The 20,669-nt window shown below is 31.2% G+C and overlaps 1 protein-coding gene across 1 annotated transcript in view; it reads right to left on the bottom strand.

Annotated features, from left to right (window-relative positions):
* The window catches only part of LOC129611557 (dynein axonemal heavy chain 7-like), a 277,416-nt gene that overhangs the window by 157,246 nt on the left and 99,501 nt on the right, over positions 1 to 20,669 (bottom strand). The window contains exons 8-9 of the mRNA XM_055524754.1: positions 8,955 to 9,370; positions 8,728 to 8,906 (exon numbers count right to left, since the gene is read on the bottom strand). Coding sequence (XP_055380729.1) covers positions 8,728 to 8,906; positions 8,955 to 9,370 — 595 coding nt within the window. The remainder of the gene's footprint in view (positions 1 to 8,727; positions 8,907 to 8,954; positions 9,371 to 20,669) is intronic.

Raw genomic sequence — 20,669 nt, 5'->3', positions numbered from 1 at the left:
TAAAATCATATTAGAAGAAATTTCTGTAATGTTAAAAATTAATATTTTTTCTTTTTGTACAATTCTTAAAACTATTATTCATCAAATTTTTTATGCAACCATTTATTAGCTTAAGTTTTGATTCACAATTTTGTTTCAAATGTCAGTAGATTCAATGCTTATTTCTTCGAAGTTGTTGTTAGGTACTGAAATAATTTTATATCCGATGGCGGGTTCCTTAGCAATATTAGGAATTAGTATAGCAAAAATAATGTTATTATCTAAACTAAGAAGTGAGCTTTTAATTCCCTTATATTTGAAAACGTCAATTTGAAATTCGTCGATTTCTTCGTTGGACAAAATGGAGTGAGTCATGATGCCATGTTTAGCGAAAAGAATGTTTTGTTGAACTTTGTCTATTTCTGAATTTAGTAGGTTAATATTTGTGTAACTAGAAAGAAACTGTAAACTTTTTATATTTTTGCTAAAGGTGTTGTTTTGTTCTCTCAGTGTAATATTTAAAATTTCTTGGTTATCGTTAATTCGTTTCTGTAGAATATTTAGGTTTGTCTGAAATTGGTCGTTTATTTTAATCTGTTTATTTATGGTCTGAATGGAGTTGTAGTTTCCCTGTTCGATAAGTTTTATGTTTTTCATGTTTCACAATTTCATTTTTGTCGTCGTCGTCTAAGTTTCCAAATAACCATTTTAAAACTTTGCCACCTAAATTAATGAGTCCTCGTTTTTGTCTATGTGGTAGTAGTGTTTTAATGTTATGTCGAGTTTTTTCGATTTGTATTTTTAATTGTTTTAATGTGGTATTGTCTTGGTTGAAAATGTTGTAAGTGTTATTTTCAATCCGTGCTAATGTATTTTCTAGTTCACTAACATTTATAAAGTGGAGAATTTTGGAATAGTTTTGAATTATGGGAATTTCTTCCTGTTTAATTAACTGGAATCCGCCCTGATTTTCCAATACCTGAACATCAATTGTTGCAAAAGAATTGTTTGCAATGGAAAGTAAAATTAATACCATTAGCTTAATTTTTTGTTGGTGGTGATTTTGTGGATCCTGCGAAAAATTTAAAATTTCTTTTTATTCTACTGGGGTGAATATTTCTATTCTGATTATCTTTCAATTTACCGTTAGTTGGTTTAGATTTAATATAAGTATATCTCTTTTTATGCTTATATCTTAAGGCTTCAGGATTTTTAACGAGAACTTTATTTCTATCTTTATAATCAAAATCTATTCTATCTTTATTAAGTTTTTCGATTGTTTTAAGCTTATTTTCATCGATTAATTTTTTAATCCTTTCAATGTCGGGTATTTCGTTATTTATAAAACTTATAGACTTAACTTTAGTAACCGAATGGATGGAATTATTATATTTTTCAACTGCAAATAGTACCTTTTCATATGGTGTTAAATTTGATTTTTGTGTATCTAATATACGAAGATGTTCGCTCAGAGTTCCGTGAGCCCTTTCGATTGTAGAATTCCCGGTATGACTTCGGGGAGACGTAAAGTGAGCGTTTATATTTTCAGTTCTAAGAAAGTTTTTAATATTAAGGGTGTCGAACTCGTTATCGAAAACGATCTTATCTGGTTTACCGAATGTTGCAAACCTGTTGCGAAGAGCTTGTATAATAGTCATTGCATTGCGGTCGTTAAGACGTTGGATCATTAAATATTTAGTGAATTAGTCGATTATTGTGAGGAATATTTCTTTGTAGCAAAAGAATAGATCGGAATGCATTATTTTGTTAGGAGAGCTCGGAGTTTCGGATATTTCGAACTTATATTTGTTGGGTTTACGGTCATATTTAGATTGGTTACAAATGTCGCAGTTGTTTATGTATTTGTGAAACCGTTCTTTCAATTTAGGGAAAAAGAACCCATCTTTTACTTCTGTGTAATTTTCAATAATACCTCTATGGTTCGATTCATTATGGGTTTTTTCTATTAATTTTAAAGCCTCTTCTTCATTTTCTATATCGATTGCTTTTTTTGTACATTTTATGAATTTAATTTTATTATTATTAGAAAAGAGTTCTATAAGTTTTTGTTCTATTGTATTGAATCTTTCGTTATTTAATTCTGAACTAGGGGCCCCTGTGGTTTGCTTATAAGCAGCATTATCTGTTGTAAAAACAGGATTGTGGCAATCAATTTTAAAATAAGTTTAGAAAAATTTGTACATATTATGGCATACATATGCAGGTATATACTTGTATATGCATAAATATCATATTGGTTTGAATACTAATGATAAATAAAAGTAATGGAAATATTTTTAATTTAATAAATTTTAAGATGTAATATGTGTCACTGTTAATTACATAGATATGATTAAAATTCAATTTAAGAATTAGTTAACAATTAAGAACGAAATATTTCCTTATAAACAACGTTATCTGTTAAAATATTTCCATCAGGACCAAGATTATGGGGAGTTGGATAAAAGAAATTTGGAGCACTGAAAATAGCTGATTTAAAATGATTGTTTAAAATCCTTCTATGTCGGTTGTTAATAACTCGATCATTAATAACTTGACTGTTTTCATTATAGTTTCTGAATTTATAATTTAGTATATCATTTCGATTTTGCATATAATATTCATGATTCCGAGTTGAAGTCGCTTCTGTATTTTGAATTGCTTCACGATTTGCTGCATAATAAGATTGCATTTGAATTTTAATTTTGCTTGCTTTTTTAAATGCTTTCATATATTCTTTACGTTTGTTTTGTTTGTTATCCATTTTTTAAAAAGAAAAGAATCCGCAATTGGAAATAGTACCTTTCACGTTAAACTTTAAAACCAAAGTGAATGTGAATTAATAAAAAATCAATGCCTCTTTTCTTTATACAGACCTGCAGTGTTCCCAGTCAGTAAAAACAAAATGTATCCAATTTCGAGAAAAAAATGTATCCAAAATGTATCCAGCCTCCGAAAGTAGAATTATTATACTAAATCGTCTTATTTTATACCAATAAACTCGTAAATAATATTAATTTGCTTTATTCAACAATGTCAGTTTCATTATTTGTAGTAAATTCTTTTAGAAATCACACGCAATTTCTATTACATTTTAAAATTTAAGGTCAGAAAATATATGTTCTGTAGTTATTGAACTATGCGGCAAAAACGATTCAGCATGAAAACGGGCAAATTTTATTTAGTCAGCAAATAAAATTTTTTGGAAGATTTTTCACTTAAAAGTTACAGCACTTTAAAAGTTTTCTAATATTTATTTAGTGTTCGAGAAAGAAATGTATCCATATTTCAGCAAAATTTTAAAATGTAGCCAATTTTGACATTTTAGCAGATTTGAGTATCTTTGTATCCAAGCTAAATTTTAAAGCAAAAATGTATTCAAATGGATACAATTGTATCCAAGTGGGAACGCTGCAGACCTGGCTTGGCTACTTACTCAATTGAAATTTCGCAAGCACACGAAGAATAATTGCCTTAGTACGTAACGTAACGTTATTCGTGTTCTTATATCTCTCACAATTTTTAGTTTTATTTTTTTTAATTCCATTCCATGTTAAATACAACAACAAAAAATTATTTTACTCTTACTTAACTCATTTAAAATATTTCGCTTCCTTTTGCTTTTTATTTTTGTTTATGATAGTAAAGCAAAAAAACAAAAAAAATATTACTACTCTTTTTTTATTCTCTTTCGCTTTTCGCTTTTCATTTTTTGTTTTTGTTTTACAGTATGTATAATCAATTGAGTAATGTATCTACCCAGTATTCTCTTTTGCTATTTTCATTTTTTTGTTTTTGTTATTTATTAGATTATATGTATACCTGTTCATGAACTGGAAAAATCTTGTAAAATATAATATAGATAAATAGCTGTTATTCCATTTTTAATAAATCTTCTTAGTATATCGTTTAAATAATGGCTATTATTAATTTCTTCTTCACTAATAAAAATTTGCCTAAATTTTTTATATTTTATGATTACTTCCCTTTCTTTTTCTTTTGTCAAATAGAGCTGTGTCAAATATTTATTAATTATTACATGAGATGTAGGAAATTGATTTTCATGGCGACTATGGTTTGTTGTTATAACCGTAAGGTATTTCATTAGAGTCATCTATATGATTAATTTCATTATTTGTAGAATCCATTCTACTTAAAAAAAAACGATTTTCTTTTCCCTTCACATAGTCTATTTCAAAGTCGTATTCGTTTAATCTGATTCGCCATCTTTGTAATTTGGCATTCGGTTCCTTTAATGAATGCAACCATTTTAAGGGTTGGTGGTCTGTTCTTATTAGGAATTTTGTACCATATAAGTATGGCCGAAAATATTTAGTGGCCCATACCATGGCGAGAAGTTCCTTCTCTATAGTAGAGTAATTGCATTCGTGATTAGTAAGGGTTCTGCTAGCAAAGCAGATTGGATGATTTCCTTGCGAGAGGACTGCTCCAATCGCGAAGTTAGACGCGTCCGTTGTTAATACAAATTTCTTTTTGAAGACAGGGTAACGGAGTATGGGATAACTGGTTATTAATGTTTTTAATTTTTCGAAGGAGTCTTTATATTGTATGTCATTTACATCGATCTTATTGCCTTTTCTCAAATATTTAGTTATTTGCTGGGCTACTTTGGCATAGTCCTTGATGAACTTGCGATAGTAGCTCGTAATGCCCAAGAAACTTTTTATCTGCTTCGGAGTCTTAGGCAGATTGATTTGTTTAATTACATTAATTTTATCTTCGTTTGGTTTTATTCCCTCTGATGTTAGTATGTGTCCTAGATATTCAGTCTCTTTCGAGAAAAATTTGCATTTATCCACTTGTATTTTTAAGTTAAACTCTCTTAGTTTTGAAAATATTTTATTAATTGCTGAAAGGTGCTCTTGCAGTGACGTAGAGAAAATGAGGATGTCATCTAAATAGACAACGCAGATTCGTCCGATAAAGTCCTTTAAGACAAAGTTGATCATCCTTTGAAAAGTCGCCGGAGCATTCTTCAGGCCGAATGGCATCCGTACGAACTCAAAGTGACCCTGCGGTGTGGAGAACGCGGTCTTGAGACGATCTTTTTCATCCACTAATATCTGGTGAAACCCCTTTGCGAGGTCCAGAGTGGTGAAATATTGAGCGCGACCCAATTTATCGAATATAGAATCTATATTCGGTATCGGGAATTTGTCATCAACCGTAATTTCATTTAACTTACGGTAGTCGATGACAATGCGCCATTTTTGTTTGCCTGAGTAGTCCAACTTTTTTGGAACCACCCATATAGGGCTATTATAAGGACTATTGGATGGTTGAATAATATTTTGTTCTAACATTTCTTGCACTTGCCTATTTACTTCCTCTTCATGTATCTTTGGAAACCGATATATTTTACTATATATCGGTCGGGAAGTAGTTGTGATAATTTGGTGCTTTACACTTTTGACACATGTTAGTCGGTCTCCTTCTTTATAGAATAGATCTTTATTGGAATTTAAGATATATTTTAATGTTTTCACTTCTTCTGTATTCATATTTTTATTTAATAGTTTTTCGAATAATTCATTATGGTTAATTTGTAAGGGTTCTATTTGACAAATATTTTTGAAAGGATAAGCTGAATTGAATTTAATTTTGCGATTGTTAATTTCCAACCACCCTTTCGAAAGATTAATGTTTGCTTCTACTGGTTTTAAAATATTTTGGCCTATGAGAGCGTCAAAGTTTCTGTTGCTAAGGTCCATTATTTTCCAAGACATAGTTGAATTTTCATTGAACTCGTCAGGTACTTTTGTAGTTATTTCATATTTAAGGGCTTGGTTTCCTGCGAGTGTTTTTAATTGAATTGGATTTTCTAATTTATTTTGTTTGGATCGATCAAAGATATTGCCGTTTATAATTGAAGTAACTGATCCAGTGTCGATCAGACAGGTCAGTTCCTTGCCTTCTATTGTTAAGTCTACTAAGGGTAATGTCGGACAAGAGGACCACAGTGAAAATTTTCAGTGGAATGCGAATCTACGTCCATTGGAACTGGAATTGACCGATTTTCATTATAAGATGGTCCTGGTGGGTTATTACTAGTACCATCAAACTGTTGGTTGGGTCTAAAATTCCTAAAATTCTCGTTAGCAGTATAGTTTCTGCCTGTTGGTCTGTTTGTGTAAGTGTTTCTTATGTTGTTATTGTAGTTGTTGTTGTTGAAAGGCCTGTTTGTTTTTCTATAGTTATTTCTTGAATTTGTGTTATTAATTCTAAAATTTGAGTTGTGATTATTTCTAAAGTTTGTATTACTATTGTTCCTGTATGAGAAGTTATTGCCAGGAACCCTACTATCGGATATATTTGTTTCTAACAAGCTTCTATAGGCTTCTTCCAATGATTGTACGCCTTTTGTGCGTAAAAACATTGAATCTTCCCTATCCATTTTGTTTAAAAATTTTTCTACTTTTGAGATTTCGTTATTGCTTGGACTGAATTCAACAGGTTTGCTGTCGTCCAAGTCGTATTTCTAGTTTAATAAATTTAATATAGAATTTAGTTTAGTATACAAATCACTTACATTTTTACAGGTTGTGGAGTCAGCTTCTTCTTTCAGTTTTAAGTAGCTCTTTTGAACACCAAATGTTGTCTTTAGTTGTCCTTTCACCTCGTCCCAAGTTCTGGCCTGGATTCTCCTGAATCCTGCGGCCGCTGGACCTTGAATCTTGGAGTACAAGATTTTATATATGTAATTTCTGCCTTCCGCTTTTTGAAAAAGTTCTCCGTCCTTGCTTCAAAACTTTAACACAGTGTTTTTATTTTTTTAAATTTTTTGTTGTTCATTTAAATTGACTTTTAGAAAAAAAATTTGAGTGTTCTTTTTTTTCTCTTGTTTTGATTTTTTTTTGTTTTTGCACAGACGGAGTCGGTATCCTACCGACTGCGCCAATTAAATTTTATTTTCAGCCAAAACACAAAAAAAATTGTTCTCTTTTATTTATTCAAACAGTTCTTTATTTTTTTTATTTCCTTTATTTAAATAATATTATCTCACAATTTCTTAATTTTAATTATCTCACAATTACTTAATTTTAACTCACAAGAATTGTTTTTATATATTTTTATTACTTTACGATTATAAAATTACAAGAACTTAAACTAACAGCGAAACGATTTATTCGATACCAAAATTGTTATAAAACTACCAAGCAAAAACTTTCAGGTGTTAAGATATATTTTTCAAAAAGGAAATGCTTTATAAGCAAACTTTGTATAACGTTCTCGTGGGAACGAGAATTAAAATATAAAATTTGATTTTAGAATTGAAATATGATATTCTACTTTTTTATTTAAGTTCATTGTTTTTAGTCACGTTGCAATTAAATAACATGTGGCGTTATGATTTAATTGCAACGTTTAATATTAAATTAAAGGAAAGAAATTATATTTTTGGTATTATGGCGTAAGAGAATATATAACTTGCACCCAAGTTGCTGAAACATCATGAAATAAGTATGAGTTAAGTGTGCAGAAGTAGTTTTCAACACATTCGCAATTTCCGTTTTAGTTTTAAATAAAGTAGATGTTTTTCTTTTTTTCTTCTTCATTGCATAATATAGCATATTAAGACATAATATAGTAAATATGAAATTCTATTTCATTAAGTATTTTAGTTGGTTTGACATTTAATTTAGCATTTACGTATTTCTTTAAGTTATTTTAGTTAGGAAATTTTAAGCAGGCTTTCAAAGAAGTCATTAGCGTGCCCGCATGTCATTGGCGTGATCACAAATTAGCCAAACTAATGACGCCATTCTAATGACGAATTACAGGTTTTTTTTAAATAAATCGAAAAGTTTGCCCAAAAAATTTAACAATAATTATTTCAAAAATTATTTAAATTATAATAAAAAAAATAAAAACTTTTGAGAAATTTAAAGTAAAATTACTTACCACGAAAATGACAATTTCACTTGTGATACTTAAGTTTTTCTTATTCTATCTTAAAAAAATTCACTTTTCCCATAGAAAAGGTATACACTGACTTTGCACACGTAAGTACTAAATACTTACTTATCTCTATGCATTAACTTTTTAAGGCTCAAAAATTTTATGTCTAGAAAAATTAAGTTTAAGTAAAGAGAGTGTGAAATTAAGAAGTCGACAAGTATGGCGACAAGTAGAAAAACAAAAATTGAAGTAAAAACAAAAAGAGCATTGTGAATGCGGCATAAACTTGTTCAATTCTGATTTCATTAGAAATTACTAGAAATCAAAAATCAAATTTGAAATAACGAATTTTTAGATGTTTATTGGATGTAGTAGACTCGGCGACAGCCACGATAATGACAAAATCGTAACTTATCACAACATTTCTGCTAAAACAATAAAAAAATCTTAATATTTTTTTCGTGGTAACGAACTATTAGTCCGCCAGCAAATTTACGAAGTCAAATAAGCACGTTTCTGTAGAATGACCCATATGTAAATAAGAATGTGAACTTCTTCTATAATTACACTTAAGTTACAAAAGGTCCAATTATTCACCAAAAGGACCAAAGCGCCAAATTACATTAAAATTGGAGTGAAAAAGGTTTGAAGATAGCACGGAATAAGATTTGAAATTTGTGTAAATTATAGATACTTATTTTATCGCAATTCATAATTTTACAACAATATCTAAGCTACAATGTTTATGCAATTCTGAAAAATTACGAATTTAGTATTTTATTGATCATAAATATGTTGGAGTTACCTATGGTTTTTCAGAGTATATACCTTTTCAAATAAACTTCGACAAACATTTTTGTATAAGCTGTAAGTAAAATGAGCTTGCAAGTCCTCTATTCTGGAAGTCAAATCTTCTACTTTTTCTGTGTGATCTATAGAGCTAGCATATAGCGTAAAAAACCAACCCAGACTATACTGATACATGGGATTAATATGCGCCAAATCAACTGAAATGAAAATATTTAAGAGAAAAAAAATATTATATTTTGCTTTACCTATTGTGAAAAATAAATTAGATGCATGCCTAGCAATTGAGTTATAAGCTTCTCGAGCGATATTAATTTGCCCCTCAGTCAAAACGGCAAGTCCTTGTTTCTCTTTTATTTCGTTTACTAGAAGTTTTGCTGAGCAAAGGGTTTTTACCGAAGACTCATCTTCTAAAATACTTTCCACCGTAGAAAGAATGTCTAAAATTTTCTTTTCAGAATCAAACAATGATCTGCTACTTTCGTCCTCTTGAATAATTAATGCATTTCTGTCTGCTTCTAAATCAGGTCTTTCCTTAGACACCGTAATAGATAAAAGTTGATCTTGCAATCCGTGTGCTGTAATCATAAAATTTATTAACACAACCCTTGCAGTTGTTTCCGGTAAATAATGGGGATTGCTTAATTTTGTAGTAATGAAAAATCTGAAAAAAAATTTTGTCGTTAACGTTTTATTAGAAAATATATCTAAGTATATTCGTATATGTAATATACATATATATTTATATACTACACAGTGCAAGTATATACATATATATATAATACCCTGCATATAATATATATATCTATATATTGGGTGTATTGGCATATACCTGCACGTCGATCTTCGTTAATACGAAAAAACGTTGTTATTAAATAACCCTCCGAAGTAACAATTTTTATCTCAAAAGACTCTTGTAGAGCTATATTAAGATTTCTTTAAGAATATTACTCTTATAATTCTTGTAGAAAACAAAAAAAAATCCTAATGGGATCTTTATAAGAACAAAAGAGCGCAGTTACTAGAGTTATTAATTCTTGTAATGAGAGTTAAGCTCCCATTAAAAGAGTTCTTATGAGCATATTAGTTTTGGTATATGAAAACTCTCATAAGCCATGTATAATAGTGTAACTAGAAAGAGAAAGCAGTACATTGTAGAATAAATTTATCGGTCTTACTTTGAACTTTATAAAAAATATATCTATATCGCTTTTAATAATTATTATTTTAGGAAAAATGAAACAAAATATACATATGGTTACGTATACTATATGTAATCAATAAAATATTTGTTTTAAAAAACTTAATATCATAAAATTATAAATATGGGAAATTAAAATAATTTTTTTGCCATGATTATAAATCAAAAAGTTGCTGGCATTAAAATTTTATTGATAAAAGTTGATATTGTACTTCGAAAAAAAGCCACGCCAACTAAAAATAATTAAAATTTAAAAAATTTTCATCCATATTTTTAAACGCTATAATATCTTATTTCTTTTTTTTTTACATAAATTTTAAAATTTAATAAAGTTGGGTCAAACCAATGGTTTGTATTGTAGCACTTTTCCCTTCAACAAGTGAAAATTCTGCTTTTAAAATACTGTCTATGTATACCTATCACACTATAAAAATTATTTTCATTCGTATACGAAACTATTTCTGGGATTGCATATATTTAGGATGAACGATTTATGCAGTCTTTGAAATAAAGCAAAAATTAATAAAAAGTGAGTTTAACATAATGTTCGATTTTAAGGGTTAATTGCGTGAGTTAAGAAAAATAATAATATCTTTTAATTAATAACTTGAGAGGGGGTGGAGATGGAAAAAAATTTAAGCATTTATTAGTGTCTAAAAGTCCTTAAAATTTCAGGCTTCTAGAGGCTGGGTTCTAGAAAATAAACGACGTCAAAAATTTGGAAAAAACGGACTTTAGATAACGGTAAATTTGAGCGGCCATTTTGTTTTTCTAAAGTTAACCTTTAGTATACCCCGCTAGGTGAAGCAAGCCACTGCCTTTTTGCGTTTGCAAAATCTGAAAAATGCTTATGATTTCATTGCACTAAATAGTTAAAAAATGGCATTTTTTGGGTTTCGGGGGGGGGGGGGGGGGGGAGGTATAAATTTTGTTCACCGAAAATAAGTTTCTAGTAAAGATCTATGTACATACAAAATTTCAGCTTTCTATCTTTAAGGGTGTAGATGTTTTGTAAACAGACACACGGACAAACGAACGGACGGACGGACAGACGGACGGACGGACGGACGGCCGGACACAGTGAAACTAATAAGCACTTTTTTTCAAAATAAGTATAAATAAGTATAAATAAATAAATATACTAATGGGCATTAATTCCAACTAAAGCTTTATTATATTCAAATAAAACTATAATTTTGCATTTCATTAGTTTTAATTTAATAGTTTCTCATTAGGGTTAAAATTTAGAAAAGGAGAAATGACAATACTAAAATGGTCGTGCCTAACAACTAGACTTATAAAGAAATTCTTTTAAGAACAAAATTCTATAAGAGTTGACATCTTATAAAAAAATGAGAATTAAAATTTTTTATGACTTCCTGAAAGTAGTTTTGCTATGAGAGTTGCAGAATTTTTAACACTACAAGTGCTTATTACATTATTACATTATAAGAACCTTATGAGAGTTGCATAAAAACAAAAAAGGAAAAAAAAAATATGAGAGTATTGGAGTGTGGTATGAGAGTTTTATGAGAGTTTTATGGTACAGAAAGGTGGTACAATAATAAGTAATTTAAACACAATAATAAGTAATTTAAACACAATAATAAGTAATTTAACCACAGTGGAAAAAGTTTTTTTTTTTAATTAAGGGTTTTTTTTGGTCGGATAATATGAAAAGTATTTAACTTTTGAAAATTCAGAAAGCTTGTCCATTGATTGCCACGCTTTTAAAATATGTACCAGACTAACAACGATCTATTACTAGCGATTTAACGATATTTATAATCTGATACATTTATTTAAAAACTCATATCGCATTATACACGTACATACATACATATAAATTATACATATATATTATACATATATACATATTATAATCGGAGGACGTTACAAAAACAATTCTTAACATTTTATGTTTTAGATTTTTTGAAGTATTCCAATTGAAATTCTTTTTTATTTATTTTGTGAAAGTTTTGGTATTCTTTGCAACTCTAATTTTATTTTGCACGGTTTTAAAAGCGATGTAGATTATGATATTTTTTTGCTTTCTTTTAATTTTTTTTAAATTCAATTTCTTATTCAAAAATTTTACTCTTTAATTCAGGAAACTTCCATTTGGAAAGGTTGGCTTTGTTAAAAATTGTTATATTTTTAAATGCAATTTTCAGACGAACCCATTTTTATACCCTGCACTTCGTGAAGGGTATATTAACTTTGGTATGGAGTTTTTAACTACTTGAAGGAGTCATCTGCGGTATGGACATATATATATATTCTTGCTCAGCGTAAAATTCTGCGTTGATTTAGACATGTCCGTCCGTCCGTCCGTCCGATCGCACGATAACTCAAAAACGAATAATGCAATCGACACCAAACTTTCACAAGTTGCTTCTTTTGTGCCAAGGACGAACTCTATTGTTATTGGACCAATTCAGACAACGGGTTCGGGTAGCTGCCATACACTCCAAAGAGTTTATTTTAATTATTTCAAAAACTAATAAAGGTACAAATATAAAATTTTGTATACATGTGTCCAATTATATTCTACATATGCTCTAAAAATTTTAATGAGATAGCTGCACCGGTTGGGGTGGGTGCCATACAACTCCAAAAGCAAATTTTTTATATTCGGCAAAATAATAAAGTCAGATTCATGAAACTTGGCAGTCGTGTGTCCAATTATAGGTCAAACATATTTCTGAAGTTTTGGTGGAATTGCTTGACAGGTTCCAGTAGCTCCCATACAAGTCCAAAAGCTTCCTTTAAACATTTGAAAAAATAAAAAAGTTAGATTCATGAAACTTGGCAGTTGTGTGTCCAATTATAGATCAGATATACCTGCGCAGTTTTAGTGGAATTGCTTGACAGGTTCGGGTACCTGCCATACAACTCCAAAAGCTAATTTTAAATATTTGGAAAAATAATAAAGTCAGATTCACGAAACTTGGTAGTTGTGTGTTCAGTTATAGATCAGACATATCCGTGAAGTTTCTATAGAATTGTTTCACAGGTTTGAGTAATTGCTATACAACAACGAAAGGTGCAGGGTATAATTCAATCGGTTCATACCGACTGAAACGTTTTTACTTGTTTTAAATTTAAAATTAAAAAAAATATGTAGAATCAGTACAGCTAAAAATGTTAATCATTTTCCTTCACTTAAATAATTTCCGACGCCCCTTCAAATGAAACTCAATATAATTTTGGACTTTATTTTTGATTTACTCTCTGAGCTTGGTGGCCTGATAGATTTATATGGTATTAATATGTATTTTTTATTTGACCATTATATTATATCAGACTTTCAACCAAGTATAAATTTCTTAGGTATGGAAAATTTTTACGATTTTCCTAATTTCGCTAGACCCATCTATTTATTGAGCTTTGCTGAAATCTGCATCAGATTTTATTTTTCTTATACACAAAAATACAAAAAAAAAACAAACCCAAAAAGGAAAAAGTAAAAACATTTTAGTTCGCATAAACCAGTGATTCCCAAAGTGGTCTATATATACTCTCAGGACCCATGAAGACCTGCTAGTGGTCTACAAAGGTAAAAAGAGGGGGTTTATCAAATAAAAATGGGTAAATAAACCTCACTAAATAAATACCAAACGTTGGTAATATGTTATGAAGCCATCAAATTTATCCCCCCATTAAATTATTTTTATTTTTTATAAATGTGTGACAATATTGATTAGAAAAGCATGTGAACAAATTTTGCATATCGAGTTTTCGGTGAGAACGCACTTCTCTATGGTAGAGAAATGTAAATAAACTATTTCTAGCAACCTGCCGGTCTATCGGTCTGCCGGTCTGAATGTGCACGCGTATATCTCAAGTTCGGCTGAACCGATTTTGAAGAAATTTTATATGTAAGTTTATTTCGATTATGGCACGGATTGATCAATTTTTGGGATATATAAGACGAATTGATCAGATTTGGGATTTATATATAAGCTTTGCTCGATCCTCCGCGAAATCTTCTAACTTTTGGAAGAAATCAGATGTCAGCAACTGGACTTTTACTACGGGCCGAGTATACATTTTTGCGTATACAAAGAAAAATAATGAACCGATTTCATTGAAATTTAATATTTAAATTCTTCGTATTGAAACATATATATATATATATGTTTCAATATATATATAATGAACATATAAAGTTTTTGGAAAGATCAGGGTTCAACAACTAATTTGCCGGCCGATTTTACGTGTTCCACCATATCTAAGGAACGAAATTATGGAATTTCTTGTAATTTGAAATTTGAGTTCTGGTTGTTACCGAAATTAACTGACGAACATTTCAGGGAATTTGGATAGCAAAAAGCGAAGCTCTACTAAGAGCCAAATTTACATTTTTCTAGGTATGTTAACTACAAGCTTACTAATGTCCTAAAAATTGGAAAGAAAGTTATACAGACATTTTCACTATAGACAGACAATAGTTTACAGACATTTTTATATTATTCTGTAACACTTTTACTAATCTAGACAATACACATTGCGATATACAGATTTTTTTACTTCGTGTATATAAAAGCAGAGCATTGTTATTTTGGTGGTATTTTTCCTAATTAGGTAACTTAGAGATATTTTTAGCGAAGGGCGCAGATATACTCTAGTTCGAGCTACAGCCTGTTGAAAGTCTGATTATTTCGTTTTATATACGCACAAATGTATATTTGGCCGGTAGTAAACGTCCAGTCGCTGTATTGTACATCCAAATTTCAAGTAAATCGGTTGAATATTTTCTTCAAAAAGATCAAAAATGTAAAATAGTCCGAAAGGTGCAGTTCCCGAGGCCTGATATACCCCAAAAGTTGAACAATCCGTGCCATGGTCGAAATAAACTTACATATAAAATTTCATCAAAATCGGTTTAGCCGAACTTGACATACACGCATGCACACACAGACCGACAGACCGACCAACCGGAAGACTGACAGACCGACAGGTTGCTAAAAATAGTTTATTTACACTTCCCTACCAAGGAAAAGTGCATTCACATCGAAAACTCGACATGCAAAATTCGTTGCCATCACATAATCTACCTGTTGTATACACAATACTGTCGGAAAAAAAAAGTGGATTTCGCAATTGTTGGCCTTTCTTTCGAAGAGAAGGTCGCAACTTTCTTTGAAGATAACATGGAGGACGATTTTTTAGATGACGACTTAATTGTAGATTTATCAAAATTACTTTTGTGCTCATTTGGCTAATATTTTGTCAGCCAACTGAGCACAATAGTTTGACAGAGTCCATTTCCAAATGAACCCAATCCACAAGCAAGCGTTTCTAAAATAAATACTCCCACGTTTAGCCAGAAAAGGGTATTCCCAGACAAAGTAATTTTTTAAAAAAACTACCAAGCCTTCGCCAACGAAACATTACAAATGCACTGCGAACCATGTTTGCATATTGAACTTTAATTTTCGAAGACTATATATTGGACACTTTAGTAGAATCTTCAAACAGAAAACTGGATCAAATGCGCAGTAAGTATAATAATCCCCAGCGGGCTGACTTAAAGCCGCTAAACAAAATAGAACTGAAGCTCTTATTAGGGCATACAACGATTTTTGCAACAAATGGAACAGTTAGAGATGTGTTTCGAGCTACAATCTTCGGATAAAAATTTTTAATTATTCTCGGAGCACTTCGTTTCAATAACATACACTTTAGAGCAGACCATTAAAAGACTGATAAGCGTGCGGCTAAGATAATGATCCAAAGTTTGATAGATGCTCAAACAAATTTTTTAGAAAACCTCTATATTTATTTTGATTAAACCTTCTTCGCCTTAAATTAATGTCATTTTTGACGCAATTAATTTTTTTTTGTATTTTTAAACCAACGCGACTCACAAGTAACATTCTTCTTATAGAAGGGTGTTTATTGACTAAATTAAAATAAAATTAAAAATATTGATTTTTGTTCATTAGGTTCTGTTGCAAAAGTTAACGGTAAATTCCATGACATTAAAAAATATAATTATTTTTCTTAACTCACACATTTAAACCTTAAAACCGAGCATTATGTTAACCCCTCTTTATATTAATTTTTGCTCTATTTCAAATACTGCATAAATCGGTCATCCTAAATATATGCAATCCCAGAAATAGTTTTGTATATGAATGAAAAAAATTTTAATAGTGTGATAGGTATACATAGACTGTATTTAAAAACAGAATTTCCACTAGTTGAAGGAAAAAGTGCTACAATACAAACCATTGGTTTGATCTAACTTTATTTATTGAATTTGGAGTTGATTAGCTATTTTCTGTTAATAAAATAGAAATAAAAATAAATAAAATAATAATTTAAAATATTTAATTTGTAAAACTAGAAACAATATCTACTTATTATTTTTTTCAACAGCAGATTCCTTCAACTCAACGGTAGTTATAAGCATCGGCAAAAAATTTAAACCCTCACAATGCTTGAAATTTATGAAACTTATATGTATTTTTAACTAAAAATAGTATAATAATTCATTTTTTAGAAGAAAAAAAACTGTATATTTTCAAATAATCAGGGCGTTGGTACATAAAGGGATAAGGGGCAGATGACTATGGTTTAACAGTAAATAAAGCTGGGTCAAACCAGTTGTTTGTAATATAGCAATTTTCCCTTCAACAAGCAAAAATACCGCTTTTAATAGCAATCTAGCGATATACTACTTTATTACACGAATTACTTTCGCACATATTTATTACATATACTACTTTCGTACGCGAATGCATTTCAAAAATTGGATACATTTAGGATGAACGATTTATGTAGTCTTTGAAAAAAAACAAATATAAATCTTAAAGGTGTTAATATAACGCCCGATTTTGAGGGTTAATTGACTGAGCTAAAAAAAAATAATTGCATTTTTTAATGGCATTGAGTTAACCGTTAGCTTTCTGCCTTTATAAAAATTGGAAAAAGCTTGCGATTTCGGCTATATAAGGTTCCGAAAATTCAAATTTTCCAAATTTCTAGAGACGATAATTTGAGAAGGAATCGAGGTCGAAAAAAATTTTCTTCTCTAAAAGAAGGGTAAGAAAAACTGTATCAAATTTGGAAGACAATGGTTGGCGTGGGTCCTAGTCGGTTTCACATTTTCCTAACATGTGAAGCTGTAAATGCTAGGAAATGCTCTCTGAAAACATCAGCTCTCCTAACAAATCCGACTCTCACCTCCGCGGGTGAAAGTGAGTGCTTAAACCGGGTGTCGTTGAAGGTCGACTCCGCGGATCCTGGGAAGAGGCATTTATTGCATTTAATTGATCCGTTGAGGAGGAACGCGAAAACTCGGCCTTCACCACCTACATCTGATGTGCGGATTTTACAAAAGAATAAAAATATAGAAGGTGGACTACCGAACACTCAAGCTCCACAAACTAAAAAGGATATAACCATGAGTAAAGTTTAAGCCAAAAAAAGTGATGATCAGAATGCTGACATACATAAACGAATCGGCCAACTAGAGCAGCGCTGTGTGGCTTTGAAAAACGAGATTATTCAACTGAGGGCTGAGAATGAGAAGCTAAGGAAGGAGAAACTTGTGCAATTTACAAACAATTAATTTAATGATAGCAGTCATAAAGAAAAAGACACTACACCACAAGCAAAACAGATGAGGTCAATCATGGACGTTTAGTCAACAGATGAGGAAGAACTCGCCAGAGAAACAGATTGGATCCTAAAGCAAAAGAGGTGACGATCAACTCTGAGAAAGCGGATGTTCCCATAATAGAGTCTAAATAAAAAATAAAGACATCAATTATAATGTTAAAATAATGAATAACAATCAATTTAAGCTCATTGTAAATTCCAAAATGGATTACAGGAATCTTACCAGGATCGTGAATGGATCTGGACTAGAATGGCATACCTATGAAAACAAACAGGCCAGACCAATAAAAGTCATGGTAAGCAATCTTCACCCTAACTGCAAACCGGAACATATAAAAAAAGACTTAAGCTCTAGGGATACAAGATCGTAAATGTAACGAATAAAATTAAAAACAAAATCTGATGTGGTCAGCACATAACCGACCGCAATGTGTATTGTCTAATTTTTCCAATTTTTGGGACATTAATAAGGTTATAATTAATATACCTAGAAAAATGTAAATTTCGCTCTTAGTATAGTTTCGCTTTGTGCTACCTGAATTCCCTGAAATGCTCGCCAGTTAGTTTCGGTAACAACCGGAACTCAAATATCAAATTTCAAGAAATTCCATCAATTCGTTCCGTAGATATGGTGGAAAATGTAAAATCGGCCCGCAGATCAGTTATAAACCCTGATCTTTGCCTGATCTTTATATGTTCATTGTTTCAATACGTAGAATTTAAATATTAAATTTCAATGAAATCGGTTGATTATTTTTCTTTATATACGCAATAATGTATACTCGGCCCGTAGTAAAAGTACGGTTGCTAACACCCGATTTCTTCCAAAAGTTAGAAGGCTTCGCGGACGGTCGAGCAAAGCTTACGTATGAAATTTCAACTAAATCGGTTCTTATTCTTCGAATATTTTCTTCAAAATGGTTAAAAATGTAAAACAGGCCCGCTAAAAAGTGAGGTTCCCGAGCCCTGATATATTTCAAAAGTTGATCAGTCCATGCTATGGTCGCAATAAACTTACATATACAACATAGCCGAACTAGAGACACACGCGTGCACATACAGACCGACAGACCGACAGGTTGCTAAAAATGTTTTATTTACATTTTTCTACCATAAAGAAGTGCGGTCCCTCCGAAAGCTCGATGTGCAAATTTGTTGCCATCACATAATCTACCTATTGTATACACAATACGGTTGCTAATGAATGAAAATGGGAAAAACATTATGGTGTCGCTACCACTTTTTATGTTAACATTCTCAAATGACGAGGAGATGAAAAAACTTTATGAAATCGATCACATAAACAGGATAAAAGTTAGGATAGGGGCACTTCGAAAGGATAGAACCATTCCGCAGTGTTAAAGTTGTCAAAGGTATGTGCATATACATAAATTTGTCCAGAGAGAACCAAATTGTGTCAAATGTGCTGGCAGTCACTTAACCGCAGATTGTAGTAAGCCAAGGAGTATTACAGCAAGGTGTTCCAATTATTTGGTGGCCCACCCAGCAAACTCTCCCCTATAGTTAAGGAACTCATAGCTAAGAAACTGCAAAAACGTAGAAATAACAACACCAACAACAACTTGAAGAAGAATTCTGACCGGTTACTGAGGCAATTCACCTCGAGAATAGTATCAGAAGATTTAATATACAAGGACGTTCTCAAATGCAAAATGTCAAATGCAAAATATGATGCAAAACATGTTAGATATGATGGACAAAATCTCTCAGAAGTTGAGCATTTTAGAGAGCGAAGGGAAAAAATCGAATATCAAAAGACCTGTTAAATGATGGCACGAGGTAATTTTAAAAAAGCAACATGGAATTGCAATGGTATTGCAAATAAAGAGTACATGCCAGAAGTTTTTCTACATACACAGAATATTGACGTGTTCGTCATAACTGAAGCACATATGGCTTTAAGAAGCAGGACTAGGTTTCCAGGTTATGGAACTCTAACCACCCAGCATTGCGAACTGCACCAGATGCGAACCGAGGGAATGCAAATGAAGGCGGTTGAGATCACTTCGACTAAGTAAAGATTTAGAGTGGATGCATTATATTGTCACCCCAAATTTAAAGTGACGGCAGAAATGTTTCAAAACGTTCTTGCCGTAAAATGTTTCAAAAGGCGATAGATTTATATCGATATGTTTGCTCCTATTAAAAACAAAGATGGAAAGTTGGAAAAGCTGACAAGGACAAGGCAAATGAGTTTGCTTGAGGAAAGCGCGACTATTCCAATTGTCAAGGAAAGATATGTTATAGAGGAAATCGGGACTCTTAAACCTAGAAAGGCACCAGGATTTTACCTAATGACGGCCAATATTTTGAAAAAATTATCCAAAAAGGATATAGCGATGCTTACGCGCCTAAAAAATTCGTGTATAAGGTTTAATTAGGTGCATGACATTTGGAAAGTTGCAGAGATCATCATGTTGCACAAACCTGGCAAACCAACAGACAGGACGACTTCTCATAGACCAATCTCATTGTTGCCGAGAAACTTTTATTGAGAAGACCTCAGTCTATAATTGAAAGTAAAAGGTTATTACCAAATCATCTATTTGACTTGCGTCGGCACCACTCAATCATAGATCAGATTCATCGAATAACTAACCTAATAGAAAATTCACTGGAAGAAAAAAAGATATGTTGCATCATAATTTTGGACGTAGCCTAGATCTGTGATAAGGTTTGGCATTGTGAATTAACAATACAACTTAGGCAATTACTACGAGTACCAATGTAGTATGTTAGCCTTCTTGAATCTTACCTGACTAATAGGATATTTTGAGTTAAACAGGAAGAGGAGTACTTTTCGCTTATGGATATCAGGTCGGGGGTATCACAAGGAAGTATATTTGGCCCGATATTATACTTGTTATACACTTGTATAACAATTCCTATTATTTATTCCTGAATCAGAAGGAATGACAACAGCTACACTTCGCAATAGGATCAAATGAAAATGAATCTACACAAAAATTACAAAATGCAAGTGATCTCAAAATGTACTAGAAATAGGAATATAACACATAACGGCATGAAAGCAGTACACGTGGATTTCACTAATAGGAAAATTGACAATTCATTTTCGATTCGGATAAATGACTGCAAACACGTCGAA

The sequence above is a fragment of the Condylostylus longicornis genome, unplaced genomic scaffold, assembly GCF_029603195.1.
Source record: "Condylostylus longicornis isolate FDR11 unplaced genomic scaffold, ASM2960319v2 ptg000052l, whole genome shotgun sequence".
Taxonomy (NCBI): domain Eukaryota; kingdom Metazoa; phylum Arthropoda; class Insecta; order Diptera; family Dolichopodidae; genus Condylostylus; species Condylostylus longicornis.
This window is presented reverse-complemented; position numbering and strand designations above follow the sequence as displayed.